This window comes from Mastacembelus armatus, chromosome 19 (genome assembly GCF_900324485.2).
Source record: "Mastacembelus armatus chromosome 19, fMasArm1.2, whole genome shotgun sequence".
Classification (NCBI taxonomy): Eukaryota; Metazoa; Chordata; class Actinopteri; order Synbranchiformes; family Mastacembelidae; genus Mastacembelus; species Mastacembelus armatus.
Window position 1 is genome coordinate 19,301,163 of NC_046651.1, and position 21,825 is coordinate 19,322,987.

At 47.0% G+C, this 21,825-nt stretch overlaps 1 protein-coding gene across 1 annotated transcript in view; it reads left to right on the forward strand.

The window, feature by feature from the left end:
* Positions 1 to 21,825, forward strand: part of ankfn1a (ankyrin repeat and fibronectin type III domain containing 1a) — a 57,800-nt gene that overhangs the window by 20,005 nt on the left and 15,970 nt on the right. Inside the window, exons 7-11 of the mRNA XM_026316507.1 lie at positions 10,104 to 10,229; positions 14,167 to 14,365; positions 16,135 to 16,345; positions 20,640 to 20,834; positions 21,634 to 21,747. Of these exons, the coding sequence (XP_026172292.1) occupies positions 10,104 to 10,229; positions 14,167 to 14,365; positions 16,135 to 16,345; positions 20,640 to 20,834; positions 21,634 to 21,747 (845 nt within the window). The remainder of the gene's footprint in view (positions 1 to 10,103; positions 10,230 to 14,166; positions 14,366 to 16,134; positions 16,346 to 20,639; positions 20,835 to 21,633; positions 21,748 to 21,825) is intronic.

A 21,825-nucleotide genomic window follows, 5' to 3' on the forward strand; every position in this document is an offset into this window, starting at 1 on the left:
AACAGACTGCTTTAAGAGGAGGAAAATATTATGTATCATCCATCTTCTCTGTTCCTCACGCTCTTGTCAGCAGATCAGTTTCAGTGCCCCTGATGTTTGTTATTCTGCATTAGACGCGTTCAGGAGAAGCAGCTCTTAGTGAAATGGGATTTGTTTAGTACACAATGAAGCTTGCTGCTGAAAAGCTCATCAGTGTCTTTTGTTTCCTCCTGAATTCACACTGGAGGAGGACGGATGAGTGGAACTGAACATTCTATCACAGGTGCATTGATAACACACAACAGGCACCAGGGTGTGTTCGCTGCTTGTGTAATTGGTGGTGGATGTGAAGTGAGGAGGTGTCCTTGCCCCTGTAGACCGGTATTCAGTACGGATCAAGGTGTGCGAGGACAATCGCACACGGCTGAAACAATAACCGCAGCCCTGAGTCGTGACTGGAAGTTTTCTGACTCAGAAGGATCGTTCTCTCTCCCTCTGCGATTTGATTTCATCTCATCTCTCTGTCTCTCCAAACTCCCACTCTCTCTGCAGCTTTGCTTTCATTCTCCAGCTCTCAGCTTTCCCCGACCCCCCGCTCTGTCGGTTCCAGCTCTTCAGGCTGGAGCAGGTGTTGTTGTGTAGTAATTTACCGGGACCAGTTCTCTCTGCATTCCACTACGCACTGGTTTATAGCTGACGTGGTGGCTACTGAGCTGTCCTCCTTTAACCATGGCTGCCAAACAGGCACATTTATTTTTTTAGCCATGTTTTGTTTACCTTAATCACCATGCGACACATTAATAACATCAGCTGTGCAGTAAAAACGCTGTTTGGCACTGAACCGCCTTGCGTTTCTTCAGTGGAATTTAAATCCTGGAGGTTTTGTTCGAGTGCTGAACCTTTCCAACCTGTTTTTTATTACTGATGGAAATGTTGAAAAGCTAATACAAAATGGGGATTTTTACAAACAGCATCACCACTAGAGAGAATCCAGGATTAGCCTGATAAAATTCAGGTTGAAGTTTGGCTTCTATAAAAATGAATCCAGCTCTTCCTGGAGCCAAGGGCTGAAAAATAAGACTCGTCTCTGTTTAACGATAAGATCAATTTAAAGCACTAGGAAATACAAATTTCAATCAATTATTCTCCAGTTGACTTTCAGTTAAAGGGGAACCTGTTTACTTCAGCCCTGTTGTCACTTCTTCACTTAGCTGTTAGAACTTAGCAGATGGATCTGTAAAGAGAATATCTGCTGCTGCAGTTTGTTGTTATGCTGCACAGCTGACGGTCACATTATGAGACACCCGGCTCTTATTTCCTGCATCGTGTGAAGAGCTCCACTTTTAGATGCTTTGTGTTTTCTTACTGCGGGCACTTCAGCTCGGGTTAGTGGGCGTTCAGACTGAAAACAGGCCTGCAAAGGTCTGGCTGGTGTGGGCGTGTTGCTTCAGGTGCTGCTGAGACAATCAAGTGCAGCCCAGGGAGTCCCATCGGAGTAATATGAAATTATCAGACACAGAGCAGTTCATGAGTAGAAATATCTCTTTTTAGGGGAACAACAGAAATACTGATCATGCCACAACAAACCCATACATGCATCAGAGGGCCCACAGTGTCTGGCAGGATGTGTTTAATTGTTGGACTCTTAAAGTATTCACTTTCTGATGAATCATTTATTTCAAGCTTTAGGTTTAAATGAGCAAAGACTAGAGATGTACCAAAGTGCTCACACATTATAGGAAAGCGAAGCCTGATTGCACTAAAATTCAGTCTGATATAAAGTCAGAGCTCAAACAAACATTACTCAGTTCTTTCTTTGCACTTGACTCATTTTTCTGACAGTCACACTGAAGTGGAGGACGGTGACTAAGCCGAATGTGACTGGATGTGTTTTCAGACCAGGCTCGACCGAAAAGCTTCACAGGTCTGACGTTTGTCGTACACTTTCTCTTAACGTCACACGTTGTCTGTATATAGTCATCTTTAATCAGTCATGTCTGATCCCTCGTCTCTGTCAGTTTCAGCTGCTGTATTTCCATCAGTGCAGCAGTTCCCCAGTCCGAGCTTCATTTCTGGCAGATATCATTTTCCTGACAGTTCAGACTGTTGTATGTTTAGAACACTGGATCGTAGGAGCTCAGGCCCAGGGACACAGACGTCGGCTGTTGTTGCTGTGAATCCAACAGTATGTAATTCTGAGAATATCTCACCTTAAGGTCCATTTTCTCAGGTGTCCCATGTTTAGAAAGGCTGGTGTCTCGATGCGTTTTCGTGTGTGCGTGTGTGTGTGTATCTGTGCGTGTGTGTATGTGGGATTATCGTCACGATTTCTGGACAGTGAATTTCAGTTTGAGAGCATGATTATTTTCTTGTTGTCATCCTCATACACACTACACTGCTGCTGTCTGAGCCTCCTTCGCCTTCTTCCTGCTGCCAAACGTTACCTGTCCGGGCTGTAAACCAGGTTCTGAAGAGCAGGATGAGACCTGCTGTCAGTCAGTTATTTATTTAAACCATTTTTTACTGATCCTCTGAGGAGACTGAGGAGATAATGCAAACAGCACGTGTTACTCAGCAGGACTGCACCTGAAGTGAAAGGAAGTGTATGCAGCAGGTGTCAGCAGGTGAACTGGTAAAGTGGGTCTCTGTGGCAGACTGTGTCAGGTGTGAGACTACAGAGTGTGCAGCTGTACATCAACGACACTGGAAATGGTCCAGCCTCGTCCTTCAGTTCTGTCCCAAAGTGGGTCGTACAGATGTGAGCCCAGCTGTGCGGTGCTGCCGCAGGCTGTTGTGGTTCCAGCGGCCGCAGAGCTGAGGGAGAGCGTCAGCGCAGGACAACAGTTGCTGTGTGACACCCAGGGAGGCGCTAATGCCGCATTTCTTTGATCGATGCGAGTCATTTCCTCTCTGTGGCTGGAAACTCCCACACACTCCTACGACACACACACACACACACACACACACACACACACTTGCCGTGCAGTCTGTTATAGCCAAAACACGACTTCGCTGACGAATCAGTACGAGCATCGAGACAGTAACTCAACCAAACATACACACCTGAGGGTTTGTTGTTGTTCTCACAACTCATCAGCTCTGGTTTACTGGGAAACTGTGTGTGTCTGTTGTGTAGAGCTTAACACAGAAGCTAACACAGAGGCTAACCAGCCGCAGACGGACGTGTTTGAAAAGTCACATCTCCCCTAGCGGCTTTTCTGTGCTGTGCTCTCAGGTGAAGTTAGGATGAGATATTGGATTATCTCTTTTCTAATAATGACACTAAGCTGATTATGTCTGTGTTTTTATTTCCAGTACTGAATCACAACAATCCAGACTTCTCCCACACCATCAGTAGTACAGACCAGGCTGTGACAGCAGCACGGTAAAACACTGAGCTGAGACTCAGGGGGAGGCTGAGAGGAGGTGATGGCATTTTACAGTGTTGTTGTAGAAATATCCATTATAGCTTCTTTTTAAAGCTGCTGATCAACAGGAAAGCAGAAGGTTACTCAGGGTCACCGTGACAGAAAGCCACACACGTTAACACAGTGTCTGTGGTTCAGTTACACAACACAATATTTTGTAGTAGCCACATGTTTTATGAGCATCCCCATTTGTTTTCTGTCACAGTAAATAATGAAAACATGCTGAGTGCACTCACATTAGCATCAGTCAGCAGTTAGTCCCGTCCGAGACCAGTACCAGCACCCTCCCTAGTCGTGATGTGACACCAGGACCGACTAACGTGTGGGGAACATTGTGTTCGCTGGAGCAGAACTGCTGCACCATCCGACACAAAAGAAGGATGTGAAGAAAGAAGCAGGCAGGTCTCACACCTCCACATCTCCTCTGAACTCTGAGTCTCCTGCTACGCTTTGGAAATGACACAGAGTTTGGGAAACAATAGTTAAAGGCACAGTCCGGCCCGCTAACACCGCACATTGCTGGATTCAGGCTGTTGCTCAGCTGCTTGAAGAGATTTGATTTGATGGGGAATAATGCAAACTGCAGGTGCTGTGAATCTGACCTTGCATCAACATGTAGAGTTAGAGCTCATCTCTTAATGAGCTCCACGTCTGAAAGAGGCTTCAGTCTGTTCCACACACCAGCAGCCTCCTGTTAAAACTGCTGCCGAAAGACTCCATGAAGTGATGCAGCACAGCTGGAAGAGAAAAGGTGAAAACACCAGTGAAGATATTCAGATGCAAGTGTCTGTGTACATGGTCCCCCCCCCTTCTTCACCTGTTGGTCTTCAATGGGATCCATGGAAACAGTGGATCCTCAGACCAATGAGCAGCTGCCGCCGCTGGTTGTGGCTCAGCTCGCCTGCCGGGATGCTGGAACATTAATTGCTTGGAGAGGCTTGTGATGTCAGACTGTTGGAGAGGCCGATGAGAGGCCGTAGCTCCCAACACAGCTGTGGTGTCATACTGATCGTGAAGAAATGTTCCAGCCTGACACCCGCTGATACACAGTGACACCCGCTGAAATGATGGAAACGACGTAATGACAGAGCCATATGTTCCAAAAGATAAATCTGGTGGCATTCAGGATTTCTTCCTCCATGTATGTCAGGTACAGACCAAACTCTGGCATGTGATTACCATGATCTTGTCTTTTGGAGAACCTGAAGTGCAGCTCGTTTGGAGCGTTTCAGACTGTTCACAGGAACGTTTGTACCTGTTGCTGTTGGCTGCTGGTTGTGCTGTGTGTAAAGTGTGTTGGTGGATGAATTGCTGGATTTTTCCAGGCAAATGTTAAGATGGTGGTGCAGCTGTGCTGCTGTGCTCGCACAACTTTAATCGGACCTGCTTAATATGAACTTCGATTAACTTCTGAAACGGTAGTGACAGGTGTGCCAGGCTGGAGAACACTCTTCAGCAAATGTTTTGTTTTGGGGTGAACTTCTCCTTTAAATTTCTCTGTCTCTGTGTGTGGTGTGTGGGGGGGTGTTGGTAGTTTTCCACGGCAGGACCACAGCTGTAAAGTCGAGCAGGAACAGCTGGGAACTGAGTCGTTCAGAGATACCTGGGAATCCCAGCGCCACAGGTTCAAATCCATTACAGGAGCAAAAGCAGGAGCAAACATGGTTTAGTCGGCTCTCAGAATTAATAGCACACAGGGCTGCATAAAAATAATGATGTTTATGTTTCATCTGATCTTTATTGTCTCTATCAGAAGTGACATCCTAGTCTCATAATGACGAAGCTGGAAACTGTTTGTTTTTTTTTGTTTTTTTTTTTTTTTTTAGCATTTTTTCATTAAACTGAACCAATGAACAGACAAAGCAACAAGCTGGTGATTAGGTGAAAAGTCATTAATTCACACTTTCAGAGATGTGAATGTTTGTGGTTATAGCAGCAGAACTGGTTCCCAGTGTGGGACTGCAGACTCCAGCAGTACTGGTTCCTGCCAAGCCACATTAATTTTACTGCACAGCTCCAGACTCCAGCCACGTTCATTTGGTCTCTAATAATATCAATAATAATAATAAAAATAATAATAATATGCTTCATTAACTAATCACAGCACAGAACCAGCTTCAGTCATTTCAGGCCCAAACAACATTTATTCCCTGATATTAATATTGATCCAGGCCAAACTGGCTTCAGTCCACTTCATATAATAAAACATCACATTGAGAACAGATGCCAGAGCTGCTGCTTTATAACAGCTATACAGTCGTCCACACAGACACGCTATTTATTTGTTTATTTCTTTATTTATTAGTCCAATTCAGGGGGCGGGGGCTGCAGAATCACCTGCAGGTCTTTGGACTGTGTGGGGAAACCGGAGCACCCGGAGAAAACCCAAGCAGGCACGGGGAGAAGCACAGCAAGAAGGCCCCGAGACGGAACGGGGTTCGAACCAGCAGTACTGGAGGACCCAGTTCCGTCTCGGGGCCTTCTTGCTGTGAGGCGAGGTGCCGACCGCTGCCTCTCCGTGCCAGGCTTTAATTCTTTAAGGTGAATGATGGAGGGAGGAGCTACTGTCCAGCAGCTTCCTCCTCCACCTTTCTGTCGCTGTCATTCTTCTTCTTCTTCTTCTTCTTCTTCTGGTGCATCCAGCTCCAGACTCTGTTCTTCTTCTCCTCCTTTTCCGTCTCCTCCTTCTCTTTGAGGGTCTGGGCCTCCATCACCTTCTTTTCTTTCATTTTCTTCTTCCTCTTTTCTCTTTCACTCTTTATTTTCTCCACCACCACTCTCGTCACCTTCTTCAGGGGCCACAAACGACTTTTCTTCTTCTGCTCCTTTTTCAGACAGAGGTCCTCCAGACTTTTCTTCTCCTCCTCCAAACTCTTCTTCTCCTCCTCCAGACATTTCTTGTCCTCCTCCAGACTTTTCTTGTCCTCCTCCAGTGTTTTCTTGTCCTCCTCCAGACTTTTCTTGTCCTCCTCCAGACTTTTCTTGTCCTCCTCCAGACTTTTCTTCTCCTCATTCAGGCTCTTCTTGTCCTCCTCCAGACTTTTCTTGTCCTCCTCCAGACTTTTCTTCTCCTCATTCAGACTTTTCTTCTCCTCCTCCAGACTTTTCTTCTCCTCCTCCAGTGTTTTCTTGTCCTCCTCCAGACTTTTCTTCTCCTCATTCAGACTTTTCTTCTCCTCATTCAGACTTTTCTTGTCCTCCTCCAGACTTTTCTTGTTCTCCTCCAGACTTTTCTTGTCCTCCTCCAGACTTTTCTTCTCCTCCTCCAGACTTTTCTTCTCCTCCTCCAGTGTTTTCTTGTCCTCCTCCAGACTTTTCTTCTCCTCCTCCAGACTTTTCTTGTCCTCCTCCAGTGTTTTCTTCTCCTCATTCAGACTCTTCTTGTCCTCCTCCAGACTCTTCTTGTCCTCCTCCAGACTCTTCTTGTCCTCCTCCAGTCTTTTCTTGTCCTCCTTCAGTGTGAATCTTGTCCCCCAGCTCTCGAGCTCCTTTTTGAGTTTCTCCTCCAGGGAACTGCTTTCGGTCTGTGAAGTTTTCTCAATGACCTCGTCTTCAGCTTCCAGACTGGACGGCAGGTTTTGGGTCTTGGTCTCTGAGAGACTCTCGTTCTCCTTGCAGAGTTGCAGTATTTCGTCTTCCTTCAGCTGGAGCTGCTCCTTCAGCTCGTTCACCTTCTGCTCGTTTGTTTTCAGTTTCTCCTCCTCCAGCTGTGCTGCCATCGCATCGCTCTCCTGCTTGTACTGGAGCTCAGTGACCTTGCTCTCCTTCTCCTCGTGGTGGAGACGTTGTTTGAGGTGGGAGATTTGCGATGCTGTCGTTGCGATGGTCTCGTAGCACTTCTTGTACTCTTCCTTGAACTGTCTCTCCCGGACCTCCAGAAGCCTTTCCAGCCGGCTTGTCATCAGCTTATTGTTGTGCACCCTGTGGCAAAACTGGACCCTTTCAGTCTTCAGTGCATCGATGTGCTGCATCATGCTGTCTATCTGCCTCTTCAGGCAGACGTTCTCCTGATGGGCGTTACGAAGGGCGTTTCGCAGGAAGTGAGCCTCGTTGTTGGGGCGTGTTTGTGTTTGAGCTTCTGCTCTGAAACCGTCTGGATGGCCCCTGGGGGCAGGTCCTGCAGATCCTGCTGGGTTCCTTGCGGCCATGGCACCAAGAAACAGTGAACAGTGATGATCAGTAGATGTTGGCTGGTAGTTGTCGGTAGTAGACTGTGTGTGTGTTGAAGATCTGTCGTCTCTGTAGGAAATCGAACGCGACTGTGTGTGTGTTCAGATACTGGTCTGTAGCAGTGAAGTGTCACTGTGGTCACAAAGTGAGTCGAGGTTCTAAACTGTGACATCACTGCATTCACTTTGAAGCCCAAAGGATCAATGGCCTCACAGCAGATTTGAAAGATGCAACAGGGGGAGCAACAAGCAGGAGGTGTGGCCTGTTGCTATGTGATGACAGACCTGTACCTGAGCAGCCCAGGCCAGTAGAGCTCAAATTCACATCAGTTCATTCAATACAAAGGTCCAGTCATGAGCATGCTAGGTGGCTAATGCTACCAAAACAAACAGGTTAGCTTTAGACGCTAACACAGAGAGAAGGATCCACTTACATGTGAATCCAGTGTGGCTGCTTTGAACACTCTCCATGTGAAAAGAACATGCAGATCTTAGTTCATGCTCCTGTGAAATGAGCAGTGTGACCTGACAGACCTGCTGATGTTCCCTCTCACATACATCACCTGCTTATTAAAATAACACTCTGTGAGCAGAGCCTGAATCCCCAGGTGAAAACATCTTCGTTTAACCAGCAGACATCCAGACTCACTATAGTGAGCTATACTCACTTATGTTGAAGACACGTATCAGTTTGCATGAAGGGCAGCACAGTCTGACATCGGAAGACTTCAGCAGTTCAAACAAACAGCGACCCCCGACCTGTCGATATCTGGAGCTGAATAGAAAATCAAATAATCTGCAGCTGCTGTCTTTATATTATTTTTACTGTACATCTCATCATCAGGTTTCCCCATAACATTTCTGTTTCTTTGCGTCTGTACATGTAATATATTCATGTAAACTGCAGCTGTATTGATTAATATTCCCAGTGTTATATCACACTCACTTGAATTTCTTTGACCTTTGGACTGTATGTAATAAACATGACAGCTGAACGCATCACTTTGGAGTTTTGGGGTCAAATATTCGTCAGTAAGTTGCATATTAAACTGGAAAAGAAGAAGAAAGTCGACAGTAAGTATTCCAGTTGATTATTATTTTAGCTCCAGGAACCTCTGACTCAAACACTTCCAGGTTTTTGTGCAGATGATTAGTCATATCCTGAATATTATTACATTTTATTGGCTTGTTTTCTGATTTCCGTTTTTTTTTTTTGCTGCACTGTCCCTGCTTCCACTTCACCAGCAGTAAATTTAATCTCCTGTTCTGCATCTCTCACCTCCTCACAGCTCCGCTCTGCTCGCTCTCCCCCTTTTGTTCTCAGCCTTTTCAAAGCCTGAAGCGTCTCCTGCCCCTCCTCCATCGGGGTTTACATAGTCACTGTACTGAGAGCCAGTGTGTGTGTCCTCCCCAGCACACACACCATGCTTCGCTATTTGCTCTTCTTCTCAAACATCTCCATCTCATTATTTCTCCTTCCCTCCTTCCTCACTCATTCACTCAGTCGCTCTCCGCTCCGTGTGTGTCCTCTTGACGCGTCGCGATGCGTTCGCTGGTGAACAGGTGTTCGGCACAGTCAGCCAGAGCCAGAGCTCCGGAGTAGAGAGCAGATAGAGGCTCGCTCACGCGTGAGTACGCAGGACTGAGCATCACATCTGGGGGCGGCTGGAGTCTCTGCTCCCCCAGAGATGGTCCAGAGCCCCGGAGAGCCAGAGGCAGCCAGGAGGCATCAGCCAGAGAGATTTAACCCAGCGGAGGAGGCTCAGATGCTGGGATAGATCTGCTGCTGATCAGCCTGTTGTACTTCCTCTGGAGGATCCTCACTAATTCTCTGTGTGATTTCTAGTGAGTATCGGAGTTTCAGATCCGTAGAGCTCATGACACAGTTTGGACGAAATCTGTATCTTTTGTAATACTGCGTTTTCAGCTGTGAAACAACTTTTGTGCTGCAGTTTGGATCTTACAGGTGTCTCACCTGCTCCGCTCTTTGTAAAGCAGAACACCTGCTTTGGGGTTTTGTTGACCAGCTCAGTTGTACTGGGGCCAAGTTTAAGCCGAGCTCGGCTGCTGGGAGACACGTTCTAATCTTTTCTTTGCAGAATTTTTGCTGCAGTCCAGCGTGAAGTCAGACTGCAGCTGTGTGTGCCAGGTGCTGCTGTTCTTCATGGAAAAGGAAGAATATCTGCATGAGACGTTTGATGAAATGATCAGTTTTTCTGTGATTCTGAGAGAAAGTCGTTTTGCAGCAGTGTTACAGAAGCTGGTTACCGAGATGATGCTGTGAAGTGTCTCAGGTGACAGATGGTGGAGGGAATTGGAGGTTGTTCTGAAGAAATTCTCAGGCCGTGAAGGTAGAAGGAAGCCGTGAGGACTTTCTGAACATTTGGCTGTTGTTCTGCTCTGGCATCACCTGCGGACACCTGTTGAGGATTTTTTCTCTTCCTGTGCAGATGCAACAACATGTCTTTCTACCTGTAGATGTGTTGTCTGGTTCTTACGTGTCCTTGTCTCCTTGTGTGTGTGTCAGGTCGGACAGTAAGATCTCACGGTTGGCCCAGAGGTGGAACCAGGCGCCAACGGGAGATGCTTTGATCAAAGACCTGAAGCCCCTGTTTTACGCAGGAATCCCCCGATCATCGCTCAGCCTGGACAGGTGAGTCAGAAAGTCGCAAATCTGGTGTTTTGATCCAGACGACATTTAAGCTGCTTCCAGGTGTTGAACAAAATCTCAGCTGACATGTGAACATCTGTGCAGCTGTGACATGGGAGGAGTATTTCTGCTCATTTTCTTCGTCAGCCAGTGGAGTAGTGAGATGCTGAAACATAAATCCCATGGTGCATTTCAGTCAGACACATCCAGTGACACAGATTTGTAGACTCTGAAACCTTCAGCAATTAATATCTTTTTTTTTGATGGATTCAGAAACTGTGAAGGTGTTTGCTTCTCTGGGCTTCTTTGACATAGCACTGCAGCTGAGACTCACTGTATCGTATTGTAACCCGATCCTGGTTGGATTAAAAGCTCAATCAGAGACTAGATGAGGAAGATAAAGTGCATTTAGCGTCACTGGGGTTTGGTTCGCTTCACCAGTCAGTTAACGCCTGATGGAGCCTGGAGCAGCACTACTGTTGCCATAGTTACCAGCAGTTACTACACCTTGAGATCCTGTTAAGATGATCATCATTAAATTGTTCACCTGGACTGTGTTTCAGGTGTCCACGTATGTGACTTTAATACCCGAACAGCCAATCAGAGACGAGCCCTTTCTGTGGTTGATGTTGATAACAGGTGTTGCATAATGAGACCTGTGTATCACGTGTGTGTGTGTGTGTGTGTTTAGGCTGTTGATTATGTGTCTGCTGATTGAGCTGGGCCGCTGCTGTAGATACCGCTACAGGTACCGATTCTGCAGCGCGTCAGTCAGCCAGGATTGGTGGGCCAGAGCATTTGAAATTGTACCTGGCTCTGTGAGACACCTGCCGTGCACATCAGCCACCGCCGTGAACATTTTGATCCCTGTGTAGCATCCACTGTCATTATCTCCCACATCTTTTTCTTTCTCAGCAGTTTGACATTTCCCGTATCTGCAGGTTGCCTCCATTCACACATCACAACACGTCAAAGTTCACTTTCAAGGACCGGCCCAGTCTGGCAGTTTACAGCACTCTCCAGCTGCACGTACAGTACGACGTATGCAGCCCTCCGTCCTGCTGGCTGAGCTGCAGCATGACCAGAACTGACTGGGCTGATGACTTTCCAGACTAAGCCTTGGTCAGCAGGTGGTGCAGTGAGATGCTGAAACATAAAGCTCCACCACAGCTCCATGAGTTCTGCAGTGTCCAGAACAGGTTTCACTGTGGCTGTAGAGTGTATACAGGCCATGAACACAGAGAAGGGACATTTTCATTGTTTTCATTGATAAAAATAATAAAGTTTTACCTTTGAACTTCACTTCACTCACCTTTTTTTAGATGAGACCGTGTGGAGATATAGTCACAGTTATTGTTCACTAACGTCTCAAAATTATTTAATTACATTAAATTCGGAAGTAAAAACGATTGTTTTGGAAAACTGAGGCCAAATGATGTTTTTCTCTGGGAGGAGCTGTATGAATATTTGATATTTGAGGGAATTAGTCAGTTCGTCCACACACACACTGTTGCACTGTACGCCTGCTGTGTAGTTCTCACTGTCTGAACTGAACAGTGGGTTCTGCAGGAATTATGAAAGCAATTTGTTTCTTTTCAATTATTCAAAGCCTCTTGTTCTCTGTTCGTCTCAGCAGTAAACATTTGATGTGGGGAAATGCTGAAGGATTGATATTTGGATCAATCTTTGGGCTGAAACCAATTATGTTGAACAGGCCCAGCTGGCACACACGCACACACACACACACACACACACACACACACACACACACACACACACACACACACACAGCTGTAGACAGGTCTAATTGGCTGTGTTACCTTTCGGTCTGAAGGCTGGGGGTTAATTTCGGTGCCAGCTTTAAGATTCTGTTGCTGTTAGCTGTGTTTGGGCTTGGACAGTGCACCTGTCATCACGAATCACCCACAGATGTCACACAAACATTTGTAAATCCTGTTTTTTTCATTGTTGCTGAGACTTCATTCCTGTCGACAGTCAGTCAGACTGGTGTTCATTTACCACCCACTGGCTTCTGCAGGTGCAGCGTGATGGGTTCACTCTGTCCTGCCAGCAGAGGACTAATCAGGATCATGTGGATTAGGTTTATGTGACCTGCTTTAATCTGATAATTCCACCCTGCTGAGGTCTCATTTTAAAGGCTGTGCACAGCCACACTGATGAATTCACCTGGTTTATCTCTTCTCAGGAAGGTGCACGTGCTGTTCGATTGTCACCTTCTTCGCTTTCCAGCTTGGGGGGGCCGGGGGCGGCAGTACTGCTTTATCATTTTTATTGGTGCATGGAGTCTGGTGGAGATGCAGTAACATAAGTCCCCCACCAGCCATACTAACACAAAAACCCTTTAATTTTTCATGTTATCACGCTGATGTTATGGCACGGTGGGGCAGTGGTGTTGCTGTTACCACACAGAGAAAGCTTGTGGGTTTGATTTCTGTGTGAAGTCTGCATGTTGTCCCCCATGTCTGCGTGGGTTCGTAATAATATATATTATATAATGGATGGGTGAGTGAAGCGACGGTACCAGGAACCACCCTGACCCCGTCTGTGTTGTTGTCGCCGTGTGTGGTCATGTGATTTCTTCAGGGTCAGGGCTGAAATTGCAGATGTCAGGGATGAATCCATTGACAGTTTCTTGTTCACTGTAACTTCATCGTCTTCTCGTTCTTGCTTTCACTCCTTTGAGCGAGACTGAAGAGCGTTTTCCGTACGTCCCTGTTTGAAGCCACTGCTGCCCTTCGTCAGATCCCACGCACAAGTCTCTTTTTGACAGTCGTGTCCTTTCAGTGTCACGGTGTCTTTGTCCAGGTGAACACAGAACCAGTGAGAGCTGGGGGCGGCAGGAGGTCGTGTACATACTGAAAGAAAAACTGAAGCGATCTCTTCTGACAGTAGAGAAACATAAAGCCGCTGGTTGTGTCCTGGTGTTTCTCCATGTTGGTGGTTTCTAATTCCTCAGAGAAACTGAGGCTGAATAAAGCTCTGTCCATCCATTCATCATCCATCCATTCATCATCCATTCATCCATCCATCCATCCATCCAGCATCCATCCATTCATTTAGCCATCCATCCATCCATTTAGCCATCCATCCATCCATTCATCCAACCATCATCCATTCATTCATCCATCCAGCATCCATCCATTCATTTAGCCATCCATCATCCATTCATCCAACCATCATCCATCCAGCATCCATCCATTCATTTAGCCATCCATCCATCCATTCATCCAACCATCATCCATTCATTCATCCATCCAGCATCCATCCATCCATTTAGCCATCCATCCATCCATTCATCCAACCATCATCCATTCATTCATCCATCCAGCATCCATCCATTCATTTAGCCATCCATCCATCCATTCATCCAACCATCATCCATTCATTCATCCATCCAGCATCCATCCATCCATTTAGCCATCCATCCATCCATTCATCCAACCATCATCCATTCATTCATCCATCCAGCATCCATCCATCCATTTAGCCATCCATCCATCCATTCATCCAACCATCATCCATTCATTCATCCATCCAGCATCCATCCATTCATTTAGCCATCCATCATCCATTCATCCAACCATCATCCATCCAGCATCCATCCATTCATTTAGCCATCCATTCATCCAACCATCATCCATCCATCCATTCATCCATCCAGCATCCATCCATCCATCCAGCATCCATCATCCATCCATCCATCCATCCATCCATCCATTTCACAGTGTCCTTAGGTTGTACCTTAATAAATAATAACACGGCTGATTATTTGAGTATACACCTGTGAAACCTAAAAACTGTTTGTTAATGTCAGACAGTAGATTCTCTGATGGCTTCCTGAGGTCATGTACAGATCACAGTCATGGTTGTTGAGAATGGAGGTGACTGAGCTCTGTCTTTATCTCTTCATCCACCTCAGCCGACGCATCCCGACTGTTATGGCCCACCAGATGCAGAACCTGCAGTTGTCCCAGACCAGGAAGTGCCCCGGTGGGCCGGCCTCCCCCAGCGCCGCCAAGCGCCTTTACCGAAACCTGTCAGAGAAGCTGAGAGGAAGCACCTCCTCCTTTGAAGATGCCTACTTCTTCGGCAAGACGGACCGACTTCGCAAAACCTCGGTGAGTGTGCTGCAGAATTTCATCCTAACCTATTGTTTGTTTAAAAACAAAAGCTGTGTGTGGATTTCACTGGGAAGCAGCTGCAGCACGCGGTGGTTTGCACTGGTTTGCACTGGTTAACAAAATACACATGCTAATGTGCAGAACGTGACGTGACCTAAAATGCAGAGAAGGTGTCTGTGGTCTGGGAAGCTGAGGGGAAACCCTGTCAGGCTGCTGAGCTGCTTGTGTCTGACACACAGAGATCAATAAAGATCTCATTTGATGTGCTCACTAATTCTGTTACCAGCCTCCAGAGCTCTCTGGACACGCTGTTCTTCTCTTCTCACATCTCATGCTGCTGATTTTCCATCATAAGCCATCTGTCAGCTTTCTGAGCACCTGATTTACTTCAGCTGATCACTTATCGGCAGATTATTGATCGGCTGTGAGAGGACGGTAAAGCCTCACTGATGGACGGTGTCACTGCACAGCATTTGGTTTCTACACATTCGCTTGTCACCACTTCTGCCTGCTGCCATCACACCGTCCCGCTGCCCTGCGAAACATTTGGTGGCTGGGATTCGTCATGTGCGTCGGGTGTCACAGGTCATACTGTGAGTGTGTGTGTGTGTGTGTGTGTGTGTGAGTGTGTGTGTGTGGTAGCTGCAGCTTTCCAGAACTCTCTGTGCCAGCCTGCTGACATTTACAGACCAGTCACAACAGCAGACATGAAAGAAAGAGGCAGCCAGGGAGGAGGGAAAGGCTCAGAGCACAGAGTGTGATCTGGAAGCACATGGGCAGGTCGGCGTCCCTCTGGTGGACCTGGCATTCAGGTGTCTGATGGGGAACATCCTGCAGAGTTTGAGAGTTAGTAGATCACACACACAGGCAAGTTTCAAAGTGCGACAGGCAACGTGATAATTATTGAGTGTCTCCTATTAAGTTTTATCACGTTCTGCAGCAAAGGTCCTCGTCCTGTGGTTGTTCTGTTTATTAAAACTGCGTTTTAACCAACAGCAGCAGAACCGACACAGTGTTGTGTTTTCAGTCATATGAAACTACTACCCAACACCCATCCCTTCACCCATGGGTTACGATATTGTTCTGTTGGAGTTTAGGCCCAGGTGTTCCTGTTCCACAGTGATTTGGTACAGACAGTGACAGCTGTGTGCAGTGACCGTCTGTCAGCTTCTAAAATGGGTGGAATGAGAGATTGTTTGTGTGGTAGTTGATTTTCTAGCTGCTGCGAGGCACTAATGTTGTTAACACACGACCTTTAACCTTTGTAACAGACGTGCTGTTGGGAAGTGGTGGCTTTTCAAATCAAAGGATTTGGCTGCGGCTGTGAAAAGTTCTGTCGTGTCAGATCTCTAGTGTGTCTGAACTGTTCAGTTTATTATTAGTTGGATTTATTATTGTGATGGATGGAGACGGGTTTTTGTTACTGTCACCTGGTATCACGTCAAGTTGCAGCCCACAGCGTCACCGACTGACTCCGTGGTATTGTCCTTCGTCTTTACGTTTCTTATCCAGAACACAGCAGGTTGAAGAAGGTGCAGCCTGACGGTCCAGACGGCTCCGGGCTGCTGCTCTGGCTCTGTTGGTCGTTTTTTCCTCAGTCTGGACCAAATGAGCTGGAGGCCAGATGTGAAACACTCCGGTTGTTTAGTCTGCTGCAGTTCTATGGACGGCGTCACAGCAGAGTTAACGAACCAACGCACTGGCTGGTGTGAAGCCAACAGCAACGTAACAACAGATAGACTTAAACTTCCTGTTTTCTCTTCCAGACAATGCAGGGCGGCGACTGCCTCTTCGAGGCCGTGGAGCAGCAGGACCTGGACACGGTGCAGATTCTGCTGTACCAGTTCTCGGCCGAGGAGCTGGACCTGAACACCCCCAACAGCCAGGGCCTGACGCCGCTCGACATCGCCGTCATGACCAACAACACGCCCATCGCCAAGCTGCTGCTGAAGGCCGGCGGCAAGGAGAGCCCACACTGTGAGTACCCCACAGCTGGTCAGAGACCAGTGGGTCTGTGAAACAGGCTCTCTCCTTGCAGAGTCTTCTTGCATCCTTTCCTGCGCTTTAGTCTGGCCCCACATAAGACACAAAGAAGTGAGAGAAACATGGATCAGTTAGTGGAATTGGGAAACACCCCGGGTCTCTTAACCGAGCTCTTAACCCCGCCTCTCCAGGTGTGCTTGTTTGTCATCAGGCCTCAGGCACCGGTCAGAGCTGATTGGTTCCCATCTGGTCTGACCTTATTGTCTGCTGACAGTGAACACGAGGTGGCAAAACGCCTGAACTCTTCTGTGGCTCAGAGAACCTGACAATGCATTTTTCACATTTTCTTTATATTTGTAGATTCAGCTGGAATTTAATAAAAAGACAAAAGATAAATAAAGGTGAAATGCGGCTGAGTTGTACCATTTCGAGCCTTGGTAATTTCTGAAACATGTCAGGTTAAAGCTGCATATTCTGACAGCCCATGATCCCTTCACACATTAAAACGGCAGAGACAGAACATCAGATTTCAGACACAGTGTGTCACGACGCCAACATTTAGATTTTTCATCTCCACGTATTTATTTATTTATGATTTCATTTCAGACTCAGAGACATCACAGTGACCTACACACATTTAAATCACAGCTGGAAAATTGAAGTGACTGGTTGTGGAGGTGTACCTAATAAACTGACAACACTGTAGTGTGTACTGTATGTTTACTGTGTGTGTGCTGTGGATCAGACAGGGCCTGTGTTTGTGTCTCCTGCCCAGTCTGGGACTTCTCTGCCTGGGCCTGAATGAGCCCGCTATCCCCCCCACACACATGGTTTTTCCCTGCATCAGTCCCCCCGCTGTCCTCCACAAACCCTCCAAAGACAGGTGGTTCTTACCTTCCTCGTGAAACCCCCATTAGCCCCGCCCGTCTGGCTGTGTGTGTTTACAGCAGCCGGGCCTCCTGCGTGACTCCCCACTGCACGGCTTTAACAAGGTTTGTCGTTTAATGGTTTAACTTTTCCAATGATGCATGTAACGCCGGGGCAATTATAGCTAAGTGATTTATTGTGCCAGGGCCCGTGTGGCGAGAGCTCTCCAAACAGCAGCCTGGACTCGGGGCGGCGGTACAATCCCATCCTTATAAACAAACACAGAGTAAACATTGCTGCTGTTTTCCCTCCTGGGGCCTGCTGCTCTCTGTTTATGTCATTCCTCAAGTGCCAAGTAAATCAGTCAGCCGGGCCCTGACAGCCCCGTGTCGCTGTGTGTTAATGCGCCTGTATGAGCTCACCGCACCGCTCAGTTTCCATACAAGTGTGTGTGTGTCTGCTTAGTGTTTTCACAGTCTTAAAAATGGGTAGAAGTAGAAGTAGGTGCATACGGAACATGAGGCACCTTCAATGAGCTTCATGTTCACTTCAAGTGAGAATTCAGTTTCTGTGAAAGTGAACGTTGCTCCACATTCAGCCCAGATCACAAAGCTAAGTATGGACCATGTGTCATGAAAGGTTAGTAGATTTGTTTGTAATTAAATAATTGGTAGTTTGTTAGTTTAGTGACACACACGGGTGTACGGCCAATGGCAGAGCGATAAACACTTCATTCTAATGACGTGTAGGAAAATGATAAAACCTGAGGGATGTTCGTAGTAAGTTTGAGTTATTGTTTATTTATTCTCTGTCTAAACTTTGACTTTTATCATGAAAGAACAAAACCACATGAACACTAATTCATGCTTTGTCTTTATGTTCTCATAAACCACATTTTAATGTTGTAAGTGCTGCGGCTGCATCGTGGTTTGTTGGTGCTGTCACATTTATTCTGGATTCAGACAAAGATGTTTAGGATGTTTAGAATCAGCAGGGGACTAAAATTTATCACAACAGATTCTCATTTAATTGTAAGAACTTGATGAAGTGCAGTAAAAGTACATTTTCTTGACGGTTACTCTAGAAAATCACCAGAACCTCTAAACGTGGTATATGTTCTTTGTTCTGTGTGTGTGTGTGTGTGTGTGTGTGTGTGTGTGTGTGTGTGTGTGTGTGTGTGTGTGTGTTAATCTGTCTGCCTGAGCTCACCTACATTGACTCTGTGCTAATTTATGAGGCCCCTTGGGGCCCCTGGGGGGCAGCTGGTCTATATTTAGCACCACCGTCCCTTCGGCCAGACAAGGTGTTTCTGTGTGAGGCAGCTCTTCCTCAGCCTGTTAATTTACAGCCTTTGCAATTAGCCGCCGTTAGCAGGCAGCCGGGCTCTGACAGAGCGACGGAGCAGCAACCGACACGTCCAGGTTGATAACAGGTCAAACGTCTGTCATCATAACGGAGCGCCAGAAGTTTCCAGAGATCATATGTTAGGAACTGTTTAATATATAGCTCTGTGCTCTGTGCTATGACTTGTCTGTGCAAAATCCCTGCTGAGCATGTTGGCCTCTGTCTGCTCTTTGTTTGGGTTTTCAGGCAACATCTGTTCTGGTTAGTTCTGCTGAGCACAGCTGAACCTCCTGCTCGCAGATGTCAGATGCCTTTAAAATTATTGCAGTGGCTGATCTGGGGGTAGATTCGCTCAGATTTTATTGGTGAATCTGGAGACTGAGAAAAATGTGATGTTTCCACCAACTTTTCTAACTCTGCCGCCACATGCTACGTCAGAGCGAAGTGGAGCAGCTTTGCAGCCGGACACGCTGAGCAGCGAGTGAATGAGGGTGTTCTTGTGTGCTGCAGTTTGCTTATGCTGCTGTCACGCTCCATGACTGAGAACTGGAGCAGAGAGGGAGTGGGTGTGCAGCGTTCGCCCGAGCTGGCGGCAACCTGGAAGTTTCACCGTGACAAACATGGAGGAACACACACAGAGGTTTTGTAGTTTGCACAGAGCCAAGAGCCAACTCAGATCCACTGACTGCCTGTCAGTGATCCCTGGGTTTCTCCACAATCCAGGACCAGCAGCTCTGGGAGCACAGATGATTCCTGGTGTTCCAATTACTGGTGCCATGGTCAGTTCCTCAGCAACGATAAGGAAATCCTGGAAAGCACAGGTGCAGATGGCATCTTCCAGATGGCATCTTATTATCCCAGTCCTGTGGCCGCCATGAGTCCAGATGTCTGACGCTGCACATTTGCAGCTGACAGAGCACTTGTGCTGTAGGCGTCATAAACACAGACTGTGCTGTTGGGTTCTGTATAAAGTGCCTTAAAATTATTCTTATTGTGATTTGGGTTCATACAAATAAAAAAATGAGTGAACTTGAATTGTGCATATGTGATAGCGTCTAATAATATAGAGCAGTTTACAGCAATAGTCCAGCTCCATTTATAGAGAAAATAGATAGTTTGGGTTTTGTCTCTGGCCTTGCTGCTTCCAGCACAGTGGAGGTAAATGGTGTAGATGTTTGTGATGTGTACAGTATTTTATTATATTTGTCCAAACTGTTCCCAGCACAGTGGAGGTAAAGGCTAATCCCCAGAATAGAGCCCTCTAACAAACTGCCTTCCTCCTCTGTTATAAACTGCAGCCTGTGTTCACTTGGACGTCCAGTCTCGCTCCTTTCATGGTTGTGTCCTCAGGCAGCGTTTCCATCTCGTTGGCCTTGAGGTGTCTGATCTCGGGCTCCTGTGGAAGCTGCAGTGTTTTTCTGTCCGCTATAAAAGGCGGCACAGCCTCGGCATCTGACCCCGCGGCTTCAACTCCTCCACAAACTCGTGTTTTCATCAGCGGGACACGCGGAGCTACATCCAGGCTGTGAAACTGACCCCTGACCAGTGGATCGTTCACTTTTCTGTAAACCTCTTGCAGGCAGATGTTTCACTCTCTCCAACATCTTTAAATCACTTTTTCCTCATGAGCCCAAATCACATCTTAATCAATGCTGTCACTAATTAAGCAGAGATTATCTGATCATTGATCAGTGATCACTAATTAACCCATCATCGATCGGATTGTTCAGAGACTCCTTACCCTGAGAAGCAGAAATGTGTTAATACAACACATACAAACACACAGTCAAATTCAAGCAGAGATTATCTGATCATTGATCATTGATCACTGGTCACTGATCAGGTCACTCAGTGTGTGAGGCAGTGGCATGTTAAAGCTACTAAACTGCTAAAGTCCAGAAATTCCTCAGGTGTTTCTGTCCGTTGCTGAACAGCTTTAGGTGTTGTCGCCCTGGGTTTTCAGAAAGCAAACGTGAATGTGCTGTGATGGTCAATATGTCAAACCTGGTTCCTTTGGGGAAATGTTTGGGAACCCTCAAGCTCATGGGCTGTTGCCTGTGTGTGTTTTGTGTTGCAGTTGTGAGTGTGGAGAGTCGGGAGTCCCACCTGAGCGCTCTGGTGGAGGAGGCCGAGCGGCGGGCGGCCGACCTGGCGACTCAGGCTCAGAGGGATGGCCTCTCTCTGGAGGCCTGCCACAAGGACAAACAGCTGAGGGCCTGGGAGTGGAGGAGCAAGCTGTACAAACGCATGAGGACGGGCTTCCAGCACGCTCGTGAGTCGCCCTGCTCCTGCTGCGATGCCCTTTTTAAAATTTCACTCATTCATTCATCACCTTTGCACCTTTGTCACCTGGCACAGGAGACACAAGGCTGCAGGTGAATCAAACTACAGGGATGCAAAACGATCAGAGAGACGCAAAATGACTAAAAAGCCACCAAAAATGGATTTGACGTAATAATTTAGTCTCTTTCAGTCTTAGTCTGGTGTAGGAGTCGGGGCCTTTCCCATGTCCTGGGGCCCGTTGCCTTATTGTCTGATATTCTGTGAGAGCAGCACTCAGAGACAGCAGGATATTCATGGTAGAGAAGAAGAGGAGGACGATGAGGAGCAGCTCTGGGAAATCAAACATAGTTTCAGCCTTTTCGTTTCACACATCATATTTCAGTGCTTCTCCTCCACTAAAGAGATTTTTCACTTCTCTCTCAGCAGTGACTTTCATTCACAGGCTCCTCGAGGCAAAGTGACACTGAGAGCTCTCCAATGTGAAGTTTAAAGTCATTTCAAGTAATAAGCAGAGATGTGCAGCTGCATCACTAAATGGTAAAAGCCAGCGGTGATCCAGCAGATAACCACGCTCAGCATCATGTATGACATTTTCAGGCACTACAGATTTACTGAAAGGGAAAAGAAAACCTGGATATCTTGCATCTCAGCAGAACAGATGAAGCAGCACCACCAAGATGCAGAACGTGTTGCCATGTGTCACAACATTCTCATTTTAGGACGTACAGTATTTTTTAGGGTTTCAGGCAGACGTGCTGGTTAACTCTCCTCTCTGTGCCCCTGCTCAGGTCCCCCCGAGGCCCCGACTATGGTTCGTCTGAGCGTGAGCAGTAGCACCACACTGACCGTCACATTCCAGGAGCCGCAGTGTCTCAACTCCACGGTGGTGACCAAATACAGAGGTAAAAACTCCATTTCCCTGTTAGACACCTGAGACATTTACATCTCACCCAGCTCGAGCTGAAGGACTCACACTTCAG